Source organism: Plectropomus leopardus, chromosome 23 (genome assembly GCF_008729295.1).
Source record: "Plectropomus leopardus isolate mb chromosome 23, YSFRI_Pleo_2.0, whole genome shotgun sequence".
In the NCBI taxonomy this organism is placed as follows: Eukaryota; Metazoa; Chordata; class Actinopteri; order Perciformes; family Serranidae; genus Plectropomus; species Plectropomus leopardus.
The window spans coordinates 11,944,808-11,968,730 of NC_056485.1; the positions used below are offsets into that span (position 1 = coordinate 11,944,808).

The 23,923-nt window shown below is 38.3% G+C and overlaps 1 protein-coding gene across 3 annotated transcripts in view; it reads right to left on the reverse strand.

Moving 5' to 3' along the window:
* Positions 1-23,923, reverse strand: part of LOC121962023 (glucosidase 2 subunit beta-like) — a 154,857-nt gene that overhangs the window by 113,255 nt on the left and 17,679 nt on the right. For all 3 annotated transcript variants that reach the window (XM_042512195.1, XM_042512194.1, XM_042512196.1), the window contains exons 7-8: positions 11,879-11,945; positions 4,040-4,118 (exon numbers count right to left, since the gene is read on the reverse strand). In XM_042512195.1, the coding sequence (XP_042368129.1) occupies positions 4,040-4,118; positions 11,879-11,945 (146 nt within the window). The remainder of the gene's footprint in view (positions 1-4,039; positions 4,119-11,878; positions 11,946-23,923) is intronic.

Here is a 23,923-nt window from a genome sequence, read left to right on the forward strand (position 1 = left end):
CTACTCAGTCTATATAAGAAAATAATACAGCTTTAAAGTAGATTCTTTTTCTATCAAGCACTGAAAAAAAGGAGTATCTAGTGCAGCGGGGCTATACCATACAGGATTTCTTAAAGCTAGTTATAGATGCCAAAGAGTTCATTATAATGAGATCTTTAAGGTTATGTTTTTCCCGGTGTCCATGCACCACTAGGTCTTAACTACACTATCTTTATTTCTGCCTTGTTACCAACTAATGACAGCTTGTCTACTGTATATAGGAACCCCTTGGGTATAGCCAATATTGTTAAACTGTGAAACAAGTAAGATTTCCATACACACTAGCAAGCTGTTATTGGGAATTCCCAACATCCATGCACCCACAGCAATGTTTTTCATGTGCTGACTTTATTTTTTGTTATTATTCTTATTATTTTTAAGTGATATCACGACCAAAAGGTGTTCGCATGCAAAAAGGTTGACTTATTTTATCCAGTTGTTCAAAAGACAAAGAAAAACAAATTCTACACTTGGTCTCTCTGTGTTTCTGGTAGACTGAATACGGGGCTGTGAAGGGAGGCGGGTAGGTAGTAGATGGATAAGTGAATTTCACCTCTGCACAAATGCCTATTTCTTGAGAGAAGGCAATTTCCTGCAGCTCTGTTCATCAGCACACTCCAAGCTTGGTCACACATCAGTGCTTCTGAGAATGTATTGTCCTATGGGTAATGCCAAAAGAGAGGACAGTCCTTTCTTTGCAAGATTTTGCTAAGACATTTCCTGCAAATGCTTCGAATTGGTAGTATTTGAATGATCTGTTCAGGTCTCAATGCTGCTATGTTTTACATGTGTTTAAAAGATGAAACACTCTACTTGGATACCTTCGATTACCTTCTGAAAGCGAGTGAACTTGAATCTACAATGACGATGGTTCCTACAGGAGTGGAGAGGCTATAACTTAATGATAGAATAGTGAGAGAGCGCCACGCCAGAATATCCCTTTTCCCTCCCGAGTGGAGTGCCTCCTTTGATCATCAAATTGTTCTCCTGAAAATCCTCTCTGTTCTTGAATTATCTGGGCCGCTGAAGTGGAAACTAAATTTTCTGTGGAGGCCAAAGCTTCTTAAGAGAAAAGGAAAAAGAATGGGGGGGGACTAATAAAAAGGTGTGAAAATGACATAAATTGAATAAGCGTGCAAAAAACAATATATGGCCCTATCCCTGGTGTGACAGGAGAAAAGTAATCAAGGTCTTCAGACATTACAACTGAGCACCGATGAGGAAATAACTCTTTTTCCTTCCTGTCCACATATATAAAAAAAAACAGCACGTGGTGTTATTGCATTCTCCCAACAACTGTGGTATTTATTCATCAGTCTGAAAGGATTTAAACACATTCTGGGTATGCACTGGTTGTACTGCAGCGTAATTGCAATGTTAAAGTCACCAGAAAATGTATTTCTATGATAGAAATGCCAAGAAGGCAGTAGAACAGAATTAATAGATTGTTACAGAGGAAAATCATCTCTCTAAATCCATCCCAGTACACAGAATTAACTTCTCGTATGGTACGACTGTTTCTGCCCTTGGACCTTGATTAAGGTGCTAACACAAGGCCGCTTGTCAGTTCTAATGTAAATTGCCTGTTAACTACTGTCAATGGCGCCCCGTTTAATTTGCCTGGCTTGATCGCCGTTTGTTGTGGTTGCAGTTAAGCACACATTTTCATATTCATGCATATTCATACTGATTCATCCTCTTCACATGCAGTTCAATTCATTAGGAATGCCTCCCCGTTAGCCAGCAGAAATAACAAACGAGTGCTGATTTTTCCCATCCGGCAGTCTTTCATGTTGCCTATAGCGTTGGTGCTGCTTTTTTTTCCCTGGTATATACTAACACCACAACATCCTGACATTATCTTTAGTTAGATATTTTACGGCAGCTAAAATTAGCAAGCCAATGCAAGATACACACCGTCACCACCAAACAGAGTGGGGGACATTTCTACCTTCAACCAGAAATACTGCAAACTTCATTTGTGAGAAATCTCTTTAAACACATTTGCAGCAATGTGACAGCCTACTCACAAGCTGAACTTTTCCTGCCCTGCAGTGGGAGAACCCAGCAGAGGTTTTTTTATTGTTGTTTTTTTTTTTTTTTTTTGCATGAGCATATGATTGTGCATACCAATTGCAATTTATAGCAGAAAAAGGGAAGAGGGAGACGAAGTGGAAAAAAATTGAGCTCTAGCCATTTTGTTTACAGCCAGAGATTTTGATATCTGCTGCCTGGTAAGAGGAGAGGCTCAACAAGTTTAAAGTGAAACCGACAGCCGCATTCTCGCACGTTGCAGCTTGAGGGAAAATCACTGTTGGGAAACTGTGCTCGTCCTGTTCAGAATTCAAATGAATTTGGAAGGGACCCTGTTGTACGAGTGGAGAAAACAGTGAACCCCGACAGACAGACAGTCAACCCAAGCAAAATACAAAAACCACACAGAAGCCAAGGTGGATGAACGTGTACATCAGCCACTTTTTTGGCAAATCTGACAAATGCTAAACTAGACAACTTGTCTGTGTGGCAAATATTGGATATCTTAAAGCATTCACATTAGATGTGGATCAGATAGACTGTATTTGCGGATGATTATGGTGGCGTGCAATAGTGAGATTACAAGCCCCTTTTACACGGGTAGTTCAGGGCGGGAATATTGTGCCGTTCTGCCACATCGCTGTTCTGTATCTAAGGTATAAGAGTTAAGCCGCCATGAGAGATGGTAACAGCGCCGAAATGACTATTGTATAAACATGACACCTGACGGGATGGTATGTTTTGACGACGTGTTATGTGCGCGACCCACCGCAGGAGATCTAAAAAGTAGCTGTTAGCATCTAGCAGCTAACTCACAGAAGAACAGCGACCGTAAATGTCAGCAAACTGGGAAAACAATGAGATTAAGAAGCTCCTTAGCCTCCAAACACAAGACAAGATCAGCCGCCATATATAACAGGGACTGCAAATGTTAATGCCATGTTAATGTCATTATTATTGTTTATAAAGTGCTGCTGATGCTATGTTATATGTCACACTAGAGGCCAACACTGTTGCTTTAATGTGTCATGCCTCTCTCGATTCTGCGATGCTGTCATGCTGGTTGAAATTACACACTGGAGCCACATAATGCCACAGTCATTTAGTTTTTGGTAAAAACATAAAGACGGCATGAAGAAGGGACTCGGGCCCTATTGTGTCACTGAGTAGCACCTTTTTTTTAACAAAATCAGTTTGCTTCCCTTCTCTTTTCTGTCTTTCTTTCTTTACTTGGCGAAGCTACGTTTAGAGACAAAATTCTCAAGCAGGGGCAGATTAAAGCATTTTGCATCCATAAAGTGTGAGAGGGGCCTCAGAGAGCTTCCACTCATTTTTTTAAAGTCACTTTGCTTTCTCGATCTTTTTTCCTTTTTGAAACAATGAATTCCCTGTTTTGGTAGGCTGTATTTAAAGACAAATCATAGCGCAGGCGCGGACTAAACCATTTTGCTCCTTTAAGGGGTGTGAGAGCCTCAGGGCTTCCACTATTTTTTTGTACACTAGGTTCAGTTTTTCAACTCTTTCACTCAGCCAATATGAAAATAATGATCAAACTAAATACATAGAAATAAAAAAACAAAACAAAATTTTTCATCCGAGGCTTTTTGCAGGGATCCCTCCAATACGACATCCCTGATAAGACCTTAAGCACCAAGATGTTTCAGAAAAATTACTCAGCCATTGTATTGTTATGCTGATCTTTTCATGAGATGTCTTGACCAAAAGAAAAATAAAGAATAAACTCACCCATATCCTTTAAGTGGACATGCGGTAATCCCATGTATTCAATGATACTTCGCTGTTTATTATAAAAATCTTACCACACACTTTGTCAGAAAAACCAAGCATCTCAAGGTCAGATATATGGATTTAGGCCTTTTGACACAGTGAAGCCTCAGTGGCCTCTGGACCTCACTATATGTACAAGTATTCTAGTATTCAACTGTATGGAAAAAAGACAACTCACCACTGCTTCATCCTCAGAGAGAACGCGTTCTTCATCATGGATGAGTGCCACTTTAGCCTGGACTTCATCCACCGTTATACTGTTGAAAAAATACACATATTAAAATACAGACACAGATAACAGCAGTGTGTTTTGGTGCAATGACTTGGTAAATATGCCCCCCCTTCTTCTTGAAATATTGTGCAGAGGGATCTGTAATCGTCGCAGCTGATTACTATGAATGAATTTAAGTCGATTTTAAAGAACAGTGAAAAAAGTACTCTTTGTCAATGTGACAGCTGTTAAAATGTTAACGGAAATATTTTAACTTATTTTTTGTATTACATTATAACTGGATGTAATGCTTGAGTGTGTGGGAGTTGTACTATGTGTAACTTGTACAAAGAGGCATGTGCAAAATATCCATATCATATCACAATTTGTACAGTCCTCCTGCACTAAAATCAATAAACCCTAACCCAGTACAAGTCAACTTAAAAAAAATTAATAAATAAATAAAAGTCATGTCAAAACATATGAGTTCCAGTGTTGAGATGAGTTTAATGAAACTAATCAGCTTGGGTTTACCAATATGTGGTTAATGTCAGCATTTCTCACAGTTTAAAGAAAAGGTATATGGGTATATATACGATTGGTTGATCCTATTATGATGTTATCGTCAACGCCCTCACCACTGCAACGAGCACCAACAACCTGTTCACAATGTATGTATTCCAGAGCACCTGCAGCCAGAAAACATTTCCTCTGGCCTTGCTGTAGGGGAACTTGAGCTTTGCAGGACAGAAAAACTTTTGAGACACAAAAAAAATTAATATTGTAATTTTGGACCCAAAGCACGATCTTTTGGCTACACAAAACATGGCTTATGATGCACAAGCTTGTTGGAGTTATCAATTAACCAGTCGGTACCTCCGTTTTCCTCTAGAGATGACAGAATGAAGCAGCACTGGCTAACTCACTGTATACTGATTTATAATAAGCGTTATTGGTGTTTCAAGTGATATGAGGGTAAATTAAAAAAAGGTGCTTTACAGGGAGGTTTGCTCTTTGGGTCAGTTTGGGCTTCGTCAACACTGTACTGATGCAGATTCCCTGTCCATTTAGCCTATTTCCCTCTGAGTGGCAAACAACATGCAGCACAATCAAAATCACACACACCACCTCTTATCCTGGAACACTTAGATCTTTTCTTAAGCCACTCTTCCCTGCTGGTGTCTTTCTTCCTGAGGTTCCACCTAAACTAACATTACTGAGCTGAGATAATGACTGCATAGCCAGGATCAATCCCGGGAGTCCATCAAAAGCGGAAGTGCAGGCAAACATACAAAGCGAATAGCTTGTTCCACTACAGAGGATCAATGCTCGGGGTAAGTGCTGGAGAAAAACAATGGCTCTCTCCATTGTGAGGCGGCACAGGCTGCAGAGCAGCGCCTCTGAAAATCTCATATGATGAAAACTGGCTTTGGCCTCAATCACAGAATGCACTTACACACATACAGATCATAAAAGTAGGTGCTTTGCAATGCACACCTACAGTGGGCTTGACAGCAATAAACATTAGGGAACTCACTTTAAAACACACATTCACTTATAATCCTAACAGAGGGGAGGGGATAAAAAGCACAACCTGTTCATGGGCCTTTGGGAGGCTCCATCATGGTTCATTTCCTGAAGCAGTTGGTAGACTCTATTTATAGGCCAGCATACTGGTACCAGTTAATCCTGCACTGGGCTGCCAACTGCCTGCCAGCTGGCACAGTGGATTGCACTTGTGTGTGGTGCTTGGGAAGGTTCGGGATGAAATAATGGCAAAGAAGCCCACAAGCTACCTTAATGACCAATGAGTGGGAAAAATGTATTTCCCCTTTAGTACAACCCCGATTCCCAAAAAGTTGGAACTCTGAGTAAAATACAAATAAAAACAGAATGCAACGATTTGTAAATCGTTGCATTCTGTTGCATTCTTTGATATATATTCAATTAGGTACAAAGACATTTAATGTTTTTATCTGATAAACTTTATTGGTTTTTGTAAAAAATCACTTATTCTGAATTTTAAACCTGCAACATGTTCCAAAAAAGCTGGAACAGGGGCATGTTTACCACTGTGTGATGTCACCTTTTCTTGTAACAGCATTCAGTAAGCTTTTAGGAATGAAGGACATAAATTGTGGAAGTTTTGAGGTGAAATTCTTTACCAGTTTTACTTGACAAACGATTTCAGCTGTTCAACATTCAGGAGTATTTGCTGTGACATTTAGTGCTTCATAATGTGCCACACATTTTTAATTTGAGTTACAACTGGACTGCAGGCAATCCAGTCTAGTACCCTAACTCTTTTACTACGAAGCCACGCTGTTGTAGCACCTGCAAAATGTGTCATGGCATTATATGTTAGAAAAAGCAGGGCCGTCCCAGAAAAAATGTTGTTTGGATGGCAGCATATGTTGCTCCAAAATCTGTATGTACCTTTTAGCATTCATGGTGCCTCCACAGACATGGAAGTTACTCATCATGCTGCAAACACTAACACCTCCCCCATACCATCACAGATTTTGGCTTTTGAACTTTGCACGGGTAACAATCTGGATGGTCCTTTTCCACTTTAGACAGAAGATACAATTACCATGATTGGGTCAAGGGAATTTAGTGGCGTTTCTGGATGTTGTTGATGTATGGCTTTCACTTTGCATGGTACAGCCTTACCTTGCATCTGTAGATGCAGCAATAAACTGTGATTACTATCAATTGTTAGTGTTCCATTTAGAAATACCCTTTATACGATGAGGTCGGTTTTTAATGCAGTGCAGTCTAAGGAGTAAAAGGCCAAAGGCATTTAATGTTGGTTTTCAACTCTGCCCCTTAAATGGAGAGATTTCTTCTGATTCTGTGAATCTTTTGATAATATTATGGATTGTAGTTTGTGAAATCCATAATTCCTTCCAATTTTTTTTGAGAAAAGTTGTTCTGAAACAGTTGGACTGTTTGCCCATGCACTGCTTGTAAACAACTGAGTCTAATAGGGATGCTCCTTTCATACCCAGTCATGATACTATTACCTGTGTCCTGTATAATGTTCCAAACAGGTGATTTTTGAGTGTTCCCTAACTTTACCAGTCTTTTGTTGCCCCTGTCCCAGCTTTTTCAGAATGTGTTGCAGGCATCAAATTCAGAATGAGCACATATCTACAAAAAACAACAAGTTTTATCTGTTTGCATATTAAATATCTTGTCTTCATACTGTATAAAATTGAATACAGGTCAAAATATATTTGCAAACCATTGCATTCTGCGCTTATTTACATTTTAAACAGCGTCCCAAAGTTTTTGGGAATCAAAGTTGAACGAACTGATGGAAAGAAACTCACTGAACTGTTACTGATTACACCATCAAGATGTGACCAAAAAGTGTGAACCTGATAACCCACAAATCACTGGAACAATGGTTTTTCTACTATAGTTTGTTTGTTTTTAGACACAATTATGATGATAATCAGCAGCATGTTAGCTTCTGACATATTCCTTTATGTATTTTCAGAGAGGATTCAAAACTGTGAAAAAAAATGTTGCCATTTTTGTTATGAAGCAATTATTGGTGGCTAAATAGACACAAAAATGAGATTAGTTCACAGTATAAATGAGAGAACAATTATCTGTGAATCTGCATTAAAGATAATTAGCAATTCCAATCGAGTAGATTAAGAACGGGGTAGTGTTTTGCTAAGTGTCATTAGGGACAAAGCCAAGAGCTTTTTTGTACAAGATAAAGAGTCTGCAATGTGCATGCTAATCCGGTTCAAAGTCAGCAAATTGCCTGGCAATGTGCAAGCATCAGGTATATCGGCAGTGACTTTGGACTTTGCATTTATCAAAACGGAAACTAAATCAAGCTTGACACTTGGGCGTGTGAGCTGCAGCGCTTTACAGGAAAAAATGGTGATGTAGCATACATATACAAAACCTCCACCACCTGCTTTATTCAAATGGGCATCAATACATGTCCTGCCTCAAGATGGCCAGCTCACCAGATCCCATTGACTGACGGACTGAAACAACGGCTGGATAGAAATAAGCGGCACTTGCAGATATTTCAGCTTAGTAATGTGTTTGTTTAAGCGCAGCCCGTGGAGAGACACCGCCTGGGATAGAGTGGATGGATGGAGGCAGAGCTGGGGAGGGATTGGAGGGGGGCAGAAGGGCTGAATAATGGTACACATCCAGACGCAGGAATGCATAAGTGGGCACATAGCGCTCCCTGGAAAAAAACGCTGCACAAGCACTTCGTCCTCGATGCAGCCATATGTTTTATAGCGCTTTCAGTTTACTATGCCCAGCCCCGCTTCCTTTCCAGGAGAATATGCCCAGTTAGCTTAAGCAGTATTGATTTTTTTTTCCAGGCGTGGTGTGGGAAGGTGAGGAGCGTGATGGGTGGGGATAGCAGTGGAGGAAAAGCATGAAGGGGACACGCTCATTGGATGTGACGCGCTCTGTTTTTCCGCAAGCCGCCAGCACATTTAAATATCTTGCTTGAAAGCAAAATGGATGCCATTTGCTTTAAAGCTGGCAGAGGTTAAACACTGCTCACGACAGCAAGTGAGTCAGCCTGGGTGGCTGAGGGGGAAGCTGGGAGATTGGGTAGGGGGGCGACAAGTGGGTCTGTTGGGACTTGAAGATTAAACAATGCAAATAAGGCAATGAATTACTTTTTGAAGTTTGCTGAAGAACAAATGGGTGTAGGAGTTGCAGGGAATGAGATGTGTGCACTCAGCTCAGACTGATGAGACTTCCCTGCATCAGAAGTTAAGGTGGAACTAATGAGTGTAGTACATATACATATTGATGTGAATTAGGTGCTCGAGAAACACCCATTTATCTTATAGCATGAGCAATAAAAGACAGAATACACGTGAGAGCAGAAATATGAGTCGTTATTATAATCCAGCGTTATGGATCTTCTTTATCATTCTCATCTTTCATGTTGTTTTTGTTTCACTTTGCTGCATTAGTGGGATTTCTCTCGAGGACGACAACAATTACAAGTGAGTGAACATGAGTTCTGTGAATTTGTTGCCCCCTGTGACATCGTAATATTTCCCCTTATCCACACTGACAGAAATTACAGTGTTTTTTTTTTCCGTTACATAAAGCTACCTTTGTCTCCATGCACAGTATTGTCTCTAAAACTAAATACACGCCCTGAAGGAGGGTTGTTTTGAATGTTTTTTGTGTGCAAATTGATGGAAATAGCTGGTGGCTGTTAAAATAATCAGCAGAGTTTGCTATTGAAAAAGCTTTACAACTAAAAGACCCGAATTTTCCATTAATATTAGGAATTGCAAGATCTTTGGATAATCCCTACTTTTTGAGTTGTTTACAGGTATTTTAAAGGTGTACTATGCAGGAATTTTCAGCTACAGTTTGTAAACAGTATCACCAGCGAAAGTGAAAGCCATTTTTACATAGCGATCACACTATAGGGCCACTTCAAAGTCCCTTCTTTACAACGCCTTTGCTTCTTTTTATACAGAAACAAAAAACGACGGCATCATTCTGCTCAAGTATGTTATCTTAGACAGCGTGGCGGTCTCACAGAAGCTTAAAAGGCATGACAGACACATTTAACGCAACAGCGTCAGCCATTAGTTTGACAAAGAATATACGCTTCTCTAAATGGCAATACTGGCATTAACATGGTAACAACAATCATTTACCCTCTCTGTTATATGGTTACTGAGCTCATCCTCTGCTTAGGGAGCAAGAAGCTTCAGGACCTCATTGATTTCTCAGTCTGTTGCTTTGAGTTAGCCGCTAGCTGCTTTTAAAATCTCCAGCAGTAGGTTGTACCTATAACACTTCAAAACGTCCCACCCGCCTATGATTTCATCCTGCCAGATGACCCTTTCATACAGATGCTGATTCAGCACTGTTACTACCTCAGCTGCTTGCTTTAAAGCCAAACTACTCTGTTCCCCCATTCCACAATCAAAGTGTTCATACAGAATGGCGAGAAAGCAGAACAACGCAATGTTCCCGCCTTAAATAGGCAGTATAAAAGGGGCTCCAGATTCACAATGTTTGGCGGTTAGCTTCTCTATTAGAGCTGCAATGATTAATCATCTAGTTGCCAACTATTAAACCAATCGCCAACTAATTTGATAATTGATTAATTAGTGGGAGTCACTTTTAAAGTTAAAAAAAAGTCAAAGCTCTTAAATTCCAGCTTCTTTGATGTGAATATTTTCTGGTTTCTTTACTCTTCTATATCAAGAAAATTAATATCTTTGGGTTATGGACAAAACAAGACATCTGAGGATGTTATCTTGGGCTTTGGGGAACACTGGTCAACATTTTTCCCCATTTTCTTATGTTTTATAGAGCAAAAAAACTGATTAATAATATAAAATAATGAATAACGAACAGAATATTCTAAGCTTTTTATGTTGTGTCCACAATTTTCTTAACTTCCTCTTGTGTGCTGTTTTAACAATTTGGCATCTGGTCGCTACTTTTATATAAAGTCCCACTATCACCTGCAAGCTGTGCCCAGTAATGTCCCGAACCCAGCAAAATAAGAATAACTTAAGAAAATAAAGGCAAAGGGCAGAGTGTTCGTAGATAAATACACCGCTTGATACTTCCAGTGGGTCATAAGTGATAATTAAAAGGGATTACTTTTGTATGAGTTGTATGAGTTTTTAGTAAAAAAAAATATTTTTTTTAGTAAAATTCTGCATAGTATGCCTTTGAAATCCCAGGCAAATTATCAGCACCTGAGCAGAAAATGTGCCACAGGTGTATTCATTTCACAAGACCTTGTTCATTTTAGTATCCAGTGGTTAAAATGTGCAGTTTGGTTGGAGAAGCACAATGTTCAAGGACTGCAGATCACTTGCCAAAAAAAAAAAGGTACCACTGGAATATAAAGCGAGACTGGAAACCTTCAACCTTGTTCCTTTTTTCACACTCCCCAGCACTTCAAGCCCTCTCTGGTACATTTTTTAAACTGCACAGAAGGAGGAGAAAAGCCCAAACTGAGAGCAAATATGCTTTAAGAATTTCTTTAGTATTGGATTTCATAGCAATCTAAATACTGTGACATAAGCCTTTTCACCCTGGCCACGGTAAAATCCTGAGGGAAAAAGGGGCTTCAGTATGAAAATATCAGAGGTAGCATTTAAAAAAAAATGGAATCAGTGAATCCCCTGTTTCTAAAAACCTTTGCCAAAACAGTTTTTGATACAAAATATTTCTGTTTTTATTAACATTTTAAAGCTGATGTGTGCATGGGCTTTGGAAGGGCATCAGAGTCTTTACAGGTTTCCTACAGCTTAACATAACTGAGATAACTGAGATATAAGACTTTTTTTAATGCCACTCGAAATGAAATTTAAGACCAATTTTACAATAATTAAAGAAAAACTAAAAATATGATCATAAATTACAAATATTATCGGAACATATATTACTTGGGGCTGGGGAGAATTTTGCCCAAATATTTATTGTAACATAATCATGACTTTAGGGTGATGTTAATAATGGATTTGGCGAATAATAATAATAATAATAATAATAAAAATTATTATTATTATTATTATTATTATTATTATTTATTTTCCTTTATTTTACCAATGGATATTAAAATGCAAAGTTAAGTTGTAAGACTTTTAAAATATTAAGATATTTTAATACATTTAAAGGCCTTTTTTTTAGATTAATGAATTCAGTGCTTTTTAATGTGTTTTAAGGATCCACAGGAACCCTGTTTTAGCATGGGGCAAAACATGAGTATTAATACTGAGCCACAATTGTCTATTATGAAATAACTGGCATGATAGTTACCTGCCATCTTTATTGCTGTCCAGTAACTTGAAAGTGCTGCTCACTGTGCTGTTCTGACGTCTCAGACCTAAAAAGAAAAATCATATCTGGGTTAAAGTGAAACTACCTGATCATTTCATTTCATAAGCACAATGAGTCATGAGGACAAAGAGGTAATATTTTCTATTAAAAAGCTATGATACTCTTTAATCGACAATCACTGTTATAAACACTAATCCATCTGACTGCAAACTGAGAGGCAGCGATGGAGAAAAGGACAGAGCTGGAGTTGGATTTAAAAATATGGGGAGTGAAGGGGTGTTGGAGGGGGGTGGAGGTTGTTGGGCAATCAGGCAATGAGTCAGTCACGCTGCGCAAGAACATTTGGTTTCCCTGTAGGAAAAAAAAAGCACGTCAGAGTCCAGAATGCAATCAGGAGGCTTTGTGCTCTAACGGCTGCTATGACAGTGATTTCCCTCTTCTCCATTCACACTCACACGCCGATGAAAAGGAGACGCAAAAACTTCCTCAACCCCCTTTTTCAGCGAGCGTGTGACCCCAACTGATTCATTTTGTGAATCGCATTCATTGGAGTGGGAGGGAGAGGAAGTTCTCTTGTGCTCGGCACTAAGCGTCTCCCACATCATCAGCAGAACGGAGAATGTAAAGGGGCAAACTGATTGGCCCCTAAGTCTGGGGAAAAGCACTTTACATAATGCTAATTGCACATCCGCCGCAATTACCTTTCCGTACTAATTACAGAAAAGCTAATTGTGAGATTAGCATTTTTTTTCCTGTGTACAGTAGTGCGCCTGTGTTGAGTGTGTGTGCTGTAGGGGTGTAAAATAAAAAAAAAACAGTTCATAAATGCAGCCTTGCCAAAATGAATGCATATTTATAAAGCCATGCAGTTTTCTTGCATTTCAGTTTAAAAGGATGCAAAATTGAACGGCACATCTTGTCACCCACAACATGACTAGAAGCTGCAAATGACTCCACAGAAGCCTCACCCTCGTTGTTGACTCTACTCAGCCAAGGAGAAAAGCAAGATTTGCTAATATTCCTTTGCAATACACACAGCATCTGTCATATTAGTGGCCTATTCTTTTGTTTGAACAGCGCTCTATTCCCAACCTAATGCTTGACATTCTCAACCCATCGTCTAGTCCCTCTGTCTCACAAAAAAAGAGTGCCATTTATACACAGCATTCTCCCCCACGCTGGCAGTTACCTTTTCCCCCCCCCCCCCCCCCCCCACTGCAGAGCTGTAGCTATGAAAAACAACCATAAGGAGGATAGATGAAGAAGGAAGGAGAGGAAGGCAGAGAAAGAAGAAAAGATGGAGTGGGGGCGGGGGCGATGTGGTAAAAGGTAAGAGGAAGAGTGGGGAAGAATGTGGAAAATAAGTGAGGAGAGAGTAGGAGGGTGAAAAAAAAGAGAGAACGGAGGTTCAAGACATTGGCTCTTTAGGCCGATGGCACATATAGGGGGCTATGTTTACTAATGGACACCATCACTCATCCACCCATGTTGCCCTGGCGATAGCGCAGCACACTCGTAAAATAAGAGAGGCACAAAGAGAACAGAGAAAATGGAACATATCAGCAGGAGACTGCAGATCTATGCCTCGGCTACAGACCGTGTTATCCACACACAGCTTTCTTTGTTATTGGAAGCTCTTCACTGCGAAGCTAACAAAACACATATTTTGCTTTCTTTTATACACTGTAAGCAATATTTCCAGGCAGGAAATTGCCACTTTTCTGTGGGGAAAAAATGCTTTGAGATGGAAATAGATCAAAAGGCTGCAGGTGTTGCACCGAACCTTTACTTTAAAGAGCAGATGCTTAAAATATAATGGGAGAATCTGCAAATTAGTGTTTTCACCTAAACGGTGCATCGAATAGTTCAGATACGGTGTCACATTCAGAAAATACTGCAGCACAATAGAAACATTGCAGTGTACAAAATAAATGGCTTACTAATTTGAATTTGTTCATAAATTAGCATGGTTGTGATAACAGATGCTGAAATTGCCTTCTTCTCTCTTATGTTCCCGCATGTTATTATTATGACATATTATTATTATGGACATTTTTAACAGCCTAGAACTGATATGAAAAGCAAGTATCACAAATGAGACAAATTAATGTGTCAAATCTAAGGGCTGCAAAACAGTAACACAAGAAATCATGTTGCAATTATTTTGACTAATATCGTGATACAAGTTGTTATTCTAAATAAACTAAATAGTAATAATAATAAATAATTTAATTACATACATTTCATTTCATTTTTGAAAATATGTTTTAGAAATTAATAATAAATCTACCTTGTACCTTGTATGTTTTACTTGAGTAGGAATGATCATTTTTGCACTTCATTCTAATTGAAAAAAAATAATAATGATGATGATACAATTTGAGCTGGGGTCTGTTCCAAACAAGCATTTTCCCCTTATATATGATTTGTGGGCAGGATCACTGGTTGAGACCAACTATCAACAAAACTGGTTGTTTTTTTTTGTGAGACACCAGCAGCATTTTAGCAGTGATTGTGCAAACAAAACCAGTTTTGTATTTTTGCAAGACATCAGTGGCATTTCCAGTGCGGATTGTACAACCAAGACTGGATGCTTTTTTAACAAGACAGCAGCAACTGTTCTACCAAAACTGTGTGATTTTTAATGTGATGTAAAATTATTTGTCAGGGACAGTGCACAATAAAACATTAACCTTAATAATGAGAGATGCATTGTACCAGGTTTTAGCAAAAATGATATTTTCCGCCTATAATCCCTGGGCAGGTTGGTGGAAAAAATAGTATATATTGAAACCACCTTTGCAACTTGATTAGCAAATTCTAATCACCTCAACAAATGAAATAATAACCTTCCAGTATATACATTACATATAGAGTGGTGAAGGGGCGGCGTATTTTTGTAGGCCAACCAGGAAGTTAGCATCGCATTGGTTCCCTCGTCAAAAACATTATCGGATTTTTGAATGGGATTGTCGGTTATCGCCAAAAACAAGCTCTGTGGCGAACACAACTTTATGAGACTTACACGTTTTGTTCAGCATGATAATCTTCACAGATTAACACCACTTTTGTGTGTTTTGAAGCGTAAATTAAATCGCCAGAAGCAAAAAGCTATTGTTAAGCTAAACAAGAACTACATCGCGGTCGCACGACTTAAACGTCACAACTACAAGCACTGTAAAAACACGTTAAAAACTATCTAAAATAGTATAAACAGATATATCTACAGGTTCGAGTGCGACCCTGTAAAGACGGACAAGTGGGTTTAATGGGTTTCTGTGTCCGCTGTGATGACGTCTAACATCCCCGACAAACACTGTAGTCCCATTTAGCCACTTGTTAGCAACCGGCTTTTTTAAGACGAGTAAAACCTTTAAAGTTAAAAAATGGGCTTAAGTGGGCGTATTTTATGTTGCAGAACAAAACGGCTCAGTACCTTTAGCCTGTGCTAACCACAGACCTTATTTAAGGCATTTTACCGAAAACCCGTTCAAAAAAACCCAGAGTTTTAAACACGAGGGAACCGGGAGTGCTAAGGGGCTAACACACTTCCGCGTTTTAGGACTCAGTACTTCACCACTTTATTCACTAAACTTCTGAGAGTGACATGATCAGGAGGATAAGTGATATTGTGTACAGGAGTACTGAGTTTTAACCGTTTGGCCCTGGTTTAAATCTCCCTCAGTGTGCATGTTACCTTTAGCTTTACACTGAAAATGATAACAACCTGCTTTAACGACTTACAGAGTGGAAGTCTATTTTAATGCAGGCTAATAAAAATAAAGAGGCCAAAAGACCACAGAATCATTATGAAATATATAGACTGACAGCTGACAAATCAGGCACCAAAATTAAACAAGCCTGGCTGTTTATAAATCAAAGATGACGGGGAAAAGCGAGCTTTGACCTAGTCTAACCACAGCATTAAGACGTAAATTTCAACATATTCGCTACTTGAGGTAAAAAAGTTGTATATCCGTGGTTTATATTTACAGAAAAACTGCTTAGACGTGACGTTACTTACATCGGTAGAGTAGTTTCTTTAGAGTATTTGTCGCTTGACTTTAGGGGCTAAACATATTAGAGATTGGGGGCGAACATCCGTTTGTCTGCTTGTGTTCCACGTGCAGCTCGTAAAGTTACGTTCACTTGCCGTCCGATCGGTCATACATTGCTATAAATGTTCACTCCGCTCCGATATATTTCTTGCATCTATAAAGCAGCTCCACACCAAGCTAGCAAACTCCTGACGTTCAACCATTGCTGCCCACGACCTAACCCCGGCCCTTGCACTTTGACCTGACGTGATGACGTCACCACGCAAGATCGGTGGATCGGTGGTTAAAAGACAGCAAAGTTGAGAAAAAAAATAGACATAACTGGAAAATTAAACTAGAATTTAACATATTTTTCTCATAGATTTTCTAACAGGTATCTTTTCATATGCTATTCAAAATTTAAAACAAAAATTCAGTTTAAGTAAAACTGCCAACTACTTACAGACTGTTGTTCCACCCCTCGTCAATGGGGGGTGCTGCAGCACCCTCAGCACCTACTTAATGTTATGACTATATGGTTGTGACACATTTTTTACCTTCATAAAAACATAAAGCTCCTGCGATTTGGATATTGCACTTGATCATATTACAATTATGATAATGTTTAGATTAATTATGTGGGAATATCAAATCCACATGATTATTTTCCCAATGTTTGCCTTTGCCTCTGTCATCTTTACATTAGGTTGTTTTCTAAAGATAGTATATAAAGACCGTCAACACAATTATGTAAAGAGGCAGAACAATCTATTGTTTGCTTTAATGTAAGGGACAGTAACAGTGACAAAAATGAATTAAAAACTTTGAAAACAAATTGAGCTAGAGGGCACCTAGTTGGCCTTGGGGTTAAGGACAACTCCCTGAAACGGAAATAAGGAATGTTAAATAACAAATATAACATGTCTACGTGATATTTAAGTCCAACGTGTGAGCTTGCCAGTGAATGCAATAAATGCAATTTATCCTGAATGTGTAAGAACAGCACAGAGAAGCAAAAGTGAAAACAGTAAAGGTCTGATTTTTGAAGAGAAGAGGTAGGCACAAACCCATCTGACAAAAGTATGAGTCACTCATTAAACCCACCAGCAGGCTGAGTTTGACCTGATGGACATGATGGAAAGCTTTGGATTCACTAAAAACTAAACCAGGGTTTCTGAAAGTGGGGTCAGAGGATGGTTTCTGGGGGACAGAAAATGGATAAATAGGATGGAAATTTTTTTTTTTTTTTTTACCTTAAACCTATGACACTTAGTAACATGTGATCTGTATCTGAATTATTTATCTCACTGGTTCCCAAAATGGGGGTCCTGACCCCAACTAGGGGCTGCCAAAGCTTCACAGGAGTTTGCAAGGTCTTTTGGATTTTAATGTGAGACAAGTATTCAAGTATTTCATTCATTTCTACAAAGACAGCTACATCAAATTATCATTTTAATTATAATGTTTGTATTATTATTTAATTTTTAAAAAAGTTATTGCGTTCACTATTTGGGTTTAATTTACAGTTTATCAGTTGTTCTGCACTGTTATTGTTATGCATTTAAAACAGTATGGAAAAGTCAGGGTCTGCCAGTTTACACAGAAGAATGATAAAAAAAAGGATGTCCATGACTCCTTGAAATCTGGATTGACATCAGTTTTTTGTGCTGCGTTAAGATGCCTTTCACAAGCTATTTAACCCAGCTGACATCAAATTGGTTTGATTTCCTTCAAAAACATGAGGAAAAAGGACATGAGCAATTTGGCAAGAAAATTAGTCAAAGGTGGGAAAAAAATGACCTGAAAATTAGTTTTAAAAAATAGTAACCTTTAAAAAATTGTGGGGGAAATGTACAGAAATCTGTCTTATTATTAAGACCATATATTTAAAATTATGTTACAGGAAAAAAGTATACATTTTGTTTTTTTTACTTTACTTTTTTGCTATTTATCAGGTAACTATCTTGTTACTTTTTTAAAAAATGATTTTCCTGCTAATGTTTTGGCTATGTCTTCTAAGTTGCTGACTGCATTCTACTCATGTTTTTGAAAGAAGTCAAATCAATTTGCTCAGGTTTTAAAGGTTTAAGGAAAAAGGTTGAGAACCACTGATTTATGTGGATAAGGACAAAATGCCTTCTGTTGGTTTAAATGTGTTCTTTAATAGCACTGCAGATGGATACACACAGTTTAAGCAAAAGTGGAAACATGCTACAAATTCCCTCAATTTGTAAAGTCATCGCCAAACAGATGGCAGACAGGTGTGAAAGGAGCTCTCGCCAGCACCGATATAAAGCAAAACATCTGATGGCGCCTCACAATGATGCCAAGGATAACCACACTCAATAAATCCACTAGCTCCACCTATCTAATTGGCATATTGAGATCTGATCACCATGCCGGAAGAATCAAGACGATGAGAGCAGGTGTGAATTCAAAGGCCTGTGATCATACTTTATTATCAAGATAACGTATCCAGATACAGATCACATGTTTCTATTAAGTGTCTTTGCATAATCGGGTCTTATTTTATCTGTTATTGGCACTTTCTTGTGAAATACTTCTATGCCTCGAGGCTCCTGCTAATAATTAGTCAAATTACTTTATTAATATGGCAAAATCAATAATCATCTTCCCTTACAAGCACTAATGATCTCCCTTAGGCTACAGTATGGTCAGGGAATAGCTAAGCTTCTGTTATTCTGAGAGAATTTGCTTTGAGTGTCAAACCTTTCGTATACCAAATTAATACCCGTGTGATTTCCCTTATTTATGTATCAGAATTTTATGGTCAGTCTAACAATACCATCTCATGAAAACAATGTGAGATTTGTTGTGCTGAAGCATGGTTTTATGAATTGATAATAATAAGGATTATTCAAAAGGAGATGGAGAACCTGCATAAATAAAAATGGCCTATCTGACTGCATAATAACTAACATTTATACCCTGCTATGGTCCACCACTGCTGGGAGAACATTTTAAATATGACTCTGAATATGACATGAATTTGACATTGTCTAATCATTATGCATGGCTGTATGGTTAGAAAAACAAAACATATATGGATGCAATTTTTGAGGTAAATTTGCATGATTCTTAAATTCAAAAGGACAGGCAATGAATAATGTCCACATCTGACACAACTGTGAAGTGACTGATTTGATTTGGCTCATACAAAACTGACAGTAATATACTGTGATGTGCCGTATGATTACAGCAAGGCTGATTTGGATGCTGAGGCATACTGCCAACTCAATACACTTGAAGTCCCTCCCCAAACACATTTTAAAGTACTTATACTCATGCTAAAACTTTGTGTATTTTGGTTATCCGGCATTAGCATTAGAGGAAACATCAGAGAGATAGCTATAAATGTTTGAGCCTCAGTCAAAGCCAGACTCAGATGACGAGACTGTTGAGCACCAAAATCAGCGACTAGCAGACGAATCAGAATGGTACGTCTAGCTAGCTTTGTGTTTTATGTTGTGTATGTGGTTTGTTAGCTTGTAGGCTAACTGGTAGTGGCTGACATAGCAGCAGTGGTTGTAAAACACACGATAATATTGCTACAATGGAGTTTTGGGAAGTCTGTACCCTCGTTGTGTGTTTCCCATTTCTGACAGCAAATGGCTTTTGTATTCGTGACGTGCATAATCTATTTTGCCCAGGGTGCATTGAATCTCTGAATATAGGGAGGTGCACAGAAATTGCACCATTCAGTAGGAGAATGTAAAAATACCTCTCCAGTGTCAGACTTTGCACAGATATAAGTCAGTATCGAGAGCACAATTCAATCCTGTCGCCACTGGAGGACAAAACAATAGAGAACCACAGTGATGAGCCCTTAAAAACCTAAAAATGTGTTACTATTTCAGCACCTCTGGTTGCCTCATCTCATAGTCAATGTTTTTTTTGGGTTAGACACCTGAAATGAGGTCAGTGGTTAACACAAGCTTAAGAAACTTTCATGTTTTGTTTAATGACACAAAAAACATCAGTTAATACCCCACATGTAAACTTTGAAGCTTTTGTGTCTTTAAAAAGGCGGTTGCTTACAAATGATCAAATTAGACTAAAAAATGTCATCACACTTTACAGTATTGTTGTGGTGGGGGGCGTGGTGTGTAGTTTGTTTATTGCCTAACATTAGCTTTTAACTTCTGGCAATTGCATTTAGGTCTCAAAAAAATGGTGTTCATTTGTGAAGACAATTTTTTTGAACAAGACATGTATGATTAAAGTTTGTTAGACACAGTGCTTATTTTCTGCCATAATCCAAAATTTGATGGAAAAACCCCATACACTTTTTGGCGAGGGAACCAGAGCGATGCTAACTTTCACACTGGCCTTCAGAAGAACATCGTCCCTGGGGGCACTCTATTCATTGTTCTCCATTGCATTTGTATTGCGTGAAGGTGCCTCCTTGTCATTTTCACCTGCTGGCAAACAAAAGAAAAATGCTGAAAAGCTGCTGTGAGGTGGGATGCCCTACCAACACGATAAAGAACATAGGACTACGTTTTTATGAGCTGCCAAACCTCAAAAAAGACCTTTAAAGAAGACAAAAGTGGATGCAAAATGTGGCAATGTCAGCAGGAAGAATGGGTAAACTGTGAGATGCTGACACTCAGTATGCTGTGTGCAGCGAGTATTTTGCTAATTTGACCGGACAAACAAAACAAAATTACAGCTAACTAAGCAATGCAAAGCTGGGTTTGATCTTTGTTTGATTCAATTATAATCTTACCTGGTTATTTGAGTTGCATTTGTCAATATATCTTTTTCTCTGGTAAACTTAGGGTGATAAAATAATCCCTTGACGTGCTGAAATCTACCATTTTTAGCTAGGCAATGGCATTTTGTTAGGTTTTCAGCCCTGAGTTGAATTTTGTGGCACTGATTGTTTTCCCCTCCAGTGGGCGTGTTTTTCAGATATGACATGTTGCACTCTGTCTCTACAGTCAAGATCAGACATTTTAGGGGACATAAACCTAAAAAAAACCATTTTTCAGTGGAGGGGGACTTAATTTATGTTAAATGGTGTCTAACTGCACTCATGTACCTTTGGAAACATGAGCAGCAGGGAGGTGGTTTGCTAGAGAAATCAGGTCAACCACTGGATTACCGATGAACTTGAGGAAATCTCCTCAAACTGCGGGTGAACTCTGAGACAGCGTAGCTTTGCATATTGGGACAAACCATTACAGAGAGTAGCGGACATAAAATACAATGTGTCTTTTTATGAGGGGATCATATCAAGTAAACATGATCGGAGAAGGAGGAGACCTCCATGTGAACCCAAGGCTTATTGAGGTTGGCATTAAAATGGATTTTTTTTTTTCCCCAAAACGTGCAAACATGATCAGTGTCCTTCCTGACAAGCCGGGCATCGCAAAGTCTTTGTTATTCAATGAGGATTTAACCAGATTTCCCAGCATGCTTTGTAAAGTGTAACAGAATCGTTAACGCTGAGCTAGTTAATGGAACGACAGGATATGGCTAAATAATGTGGTCTTATTAATCTGTGAAAACAATGTGCAATATCCTGAGAACGTGATTATCACACACCACCGTATGTGCGTTATTTGTTGGACGGTTATCACATTAAGCGCTGCAGTTCCTCAACATGTCTGCTAAATGTGGCACCTCCTCAAAAGAAACTCTTGGCATATTATTTTGTCATGTTAAATAAAATGGAACAACTCGTACTTTCATAACAATATCCAATAACTCAAATTCTCCAAGTCCTGCAATTATTGTTTCATCGCAGCAGAAGCACTGCACTGTGAGAAACAGCAATTTCCTTTGAGGGTACAAACAACCCAGCGCTTTAAAACTTCTCAATAACTGTGCATGAAGCCCTGGAGACATGTTTGAGCGACGGCACCAGTAAAGGGAAAGACTGTTAAGTTCTCCTTTGCAGGCTCAGCTGCTTGTTGTTCTGGCTTTTCATTCCCATTTTGACACAGGCTATTGACAGGTCATAAAGAGAAAGACAAGACGCTCGTTAAAAAAAAAAAAAAAGGTTCTTTGTTATGATGTTCCTATATCTGATCATTGAAATAACTCAATATTTGTCCTCATGGGTCCTCTGTGGTTCAAAGATTAAATAAATAACATGGAGGCACTCAAAATGCATGTGATGTGTTTATATAATATGTGTTTGTATTAGTCAGTGCATAAGGAGTGAAAAAATGTCTAAAAGAGCCATGACAACAATCAGTTGAGAGCTCATGATGGCAAAATTACAGGATGTTTAAGAGCTATAATGACATGGTGAAAAGTGGCCATTTACTTAATGATATTTTTTTTAGTTTTGAGAAGCTTTTGAATCCAAATCACCTTGTTTGGTTCTTTGTAAAAAGGTACAGACGTCACAAAGAAGGGACCTCATAGTGGCCTTATAGCACAATCTCTGCGTGCAAAGTGCTTATGTTATTGAAAGTGAAATTAAGTGATCCCTTATTGTAACCTAGCACTACATCAGAGAAAGACTGCATTTATAAAAATAAAAAATAGGTTTTAAATTCATAAAAAAACAACTCAGGGGCATGCATTAGCCAGACTGCATTAAAAAATCCATCAAATACAAAAGTTACACGTTTAGAAAATACTTCCTTCACAATTACTGCGCTTGTACAACTGTGTTTTACTGTGTAATTTTTTTTTTTCTACAGGAATGAATTAAACATGTGCTTGAAAGCAGCATCAACTGGCAGATAATAACAGGAAGGCCTATTGGGGGCCTATTACATGTTTGCTGAGTGACACAGTACTGTTGGCAGATTAATGGTGCTTATTCACTAAAATTCAAGTATTAATCAACATGTAAAGTCATAGGTTGCGTGCAGAAAAATGCTAGATAAGTAGCCTCAGAGTCACTGAAACTTCCCTTCAACTTCAACACACACATACACATACACACACACACACACAAACTGCCATCAGCACTGCATAATAAAAGCCTAGATGGATAGCCAACATGGACAAGACATGCCAACGTGACCACGGAAATGAAAATTGATGGTTGTTACGCCCTGAAGATGAGCAGTAATGGAAGCAAAGGATGACAGGCTCAGGAACACAGGGTGTCAGTGACGTCTAACAAAGGTCAGCTCGCACAGTGGGAAGCATGATGGATGCATGCTCAGAGGAACCCGCAAAGTCAAATGACCTTTTTTGCAATCAGAACTTTTACTTGAGGGCCAATTTGACACCAGACAGACAATCAATTGACAGTATTTCACAGCATCAGAGAAGAGCATGAGAACATGACGGCAAAGTATTAAAAAGAAGGCAAACGATGTTTGATGCATTGTGTTTGGGGTATTGGCATTCAAGCTGCATTCAAACTGCAGAATATATTAAAAGGACATAAAAATACCCTTGTGAAATTTCAGATTAAATGGATGTGTGTCAGTTTCCATGGAAGCTCATTTCTGCCAGTGTGACGGGAACAAAAGATCCTTTGTCATTATAATGAGAAACCTTTTTAGAAATAATGACTTAGTATCTAAAGAACAAGAAACTTTCTTAAAATAATGAGTCATTATCTCATAGAAATCATTATATTTAGTATCTCTAAATAATGACTTAGTATCTCAAAACAATGAGACACTGTCTCAATGAGTCAGTATCTAAAAATGACTTAGTATCGCAAAATGATGAGAATTTTCTCAGGAAAATTAGCATGTCTAAACAATAATAATAACAATAATAACAACTTAGTATCTCGAATGAATAATGACTCTCAAAATATTTAGTATTTTAAAATGATGACTTAATATCCCAAAATAATCATTTCGTATCTTAAAATAATTAGTATCTTAAAATATTGACCGAGCTACTCAAAATAATTACTTAGTATCTTAAAATAATGAACTACTATCTCAAAATGATTAGTACCTTACATTAATGACTTAGTATCTTTAAAAAATAGTACATTAAAATAATGACTTAGTATCTCAAAATAGTTAGTATCTTA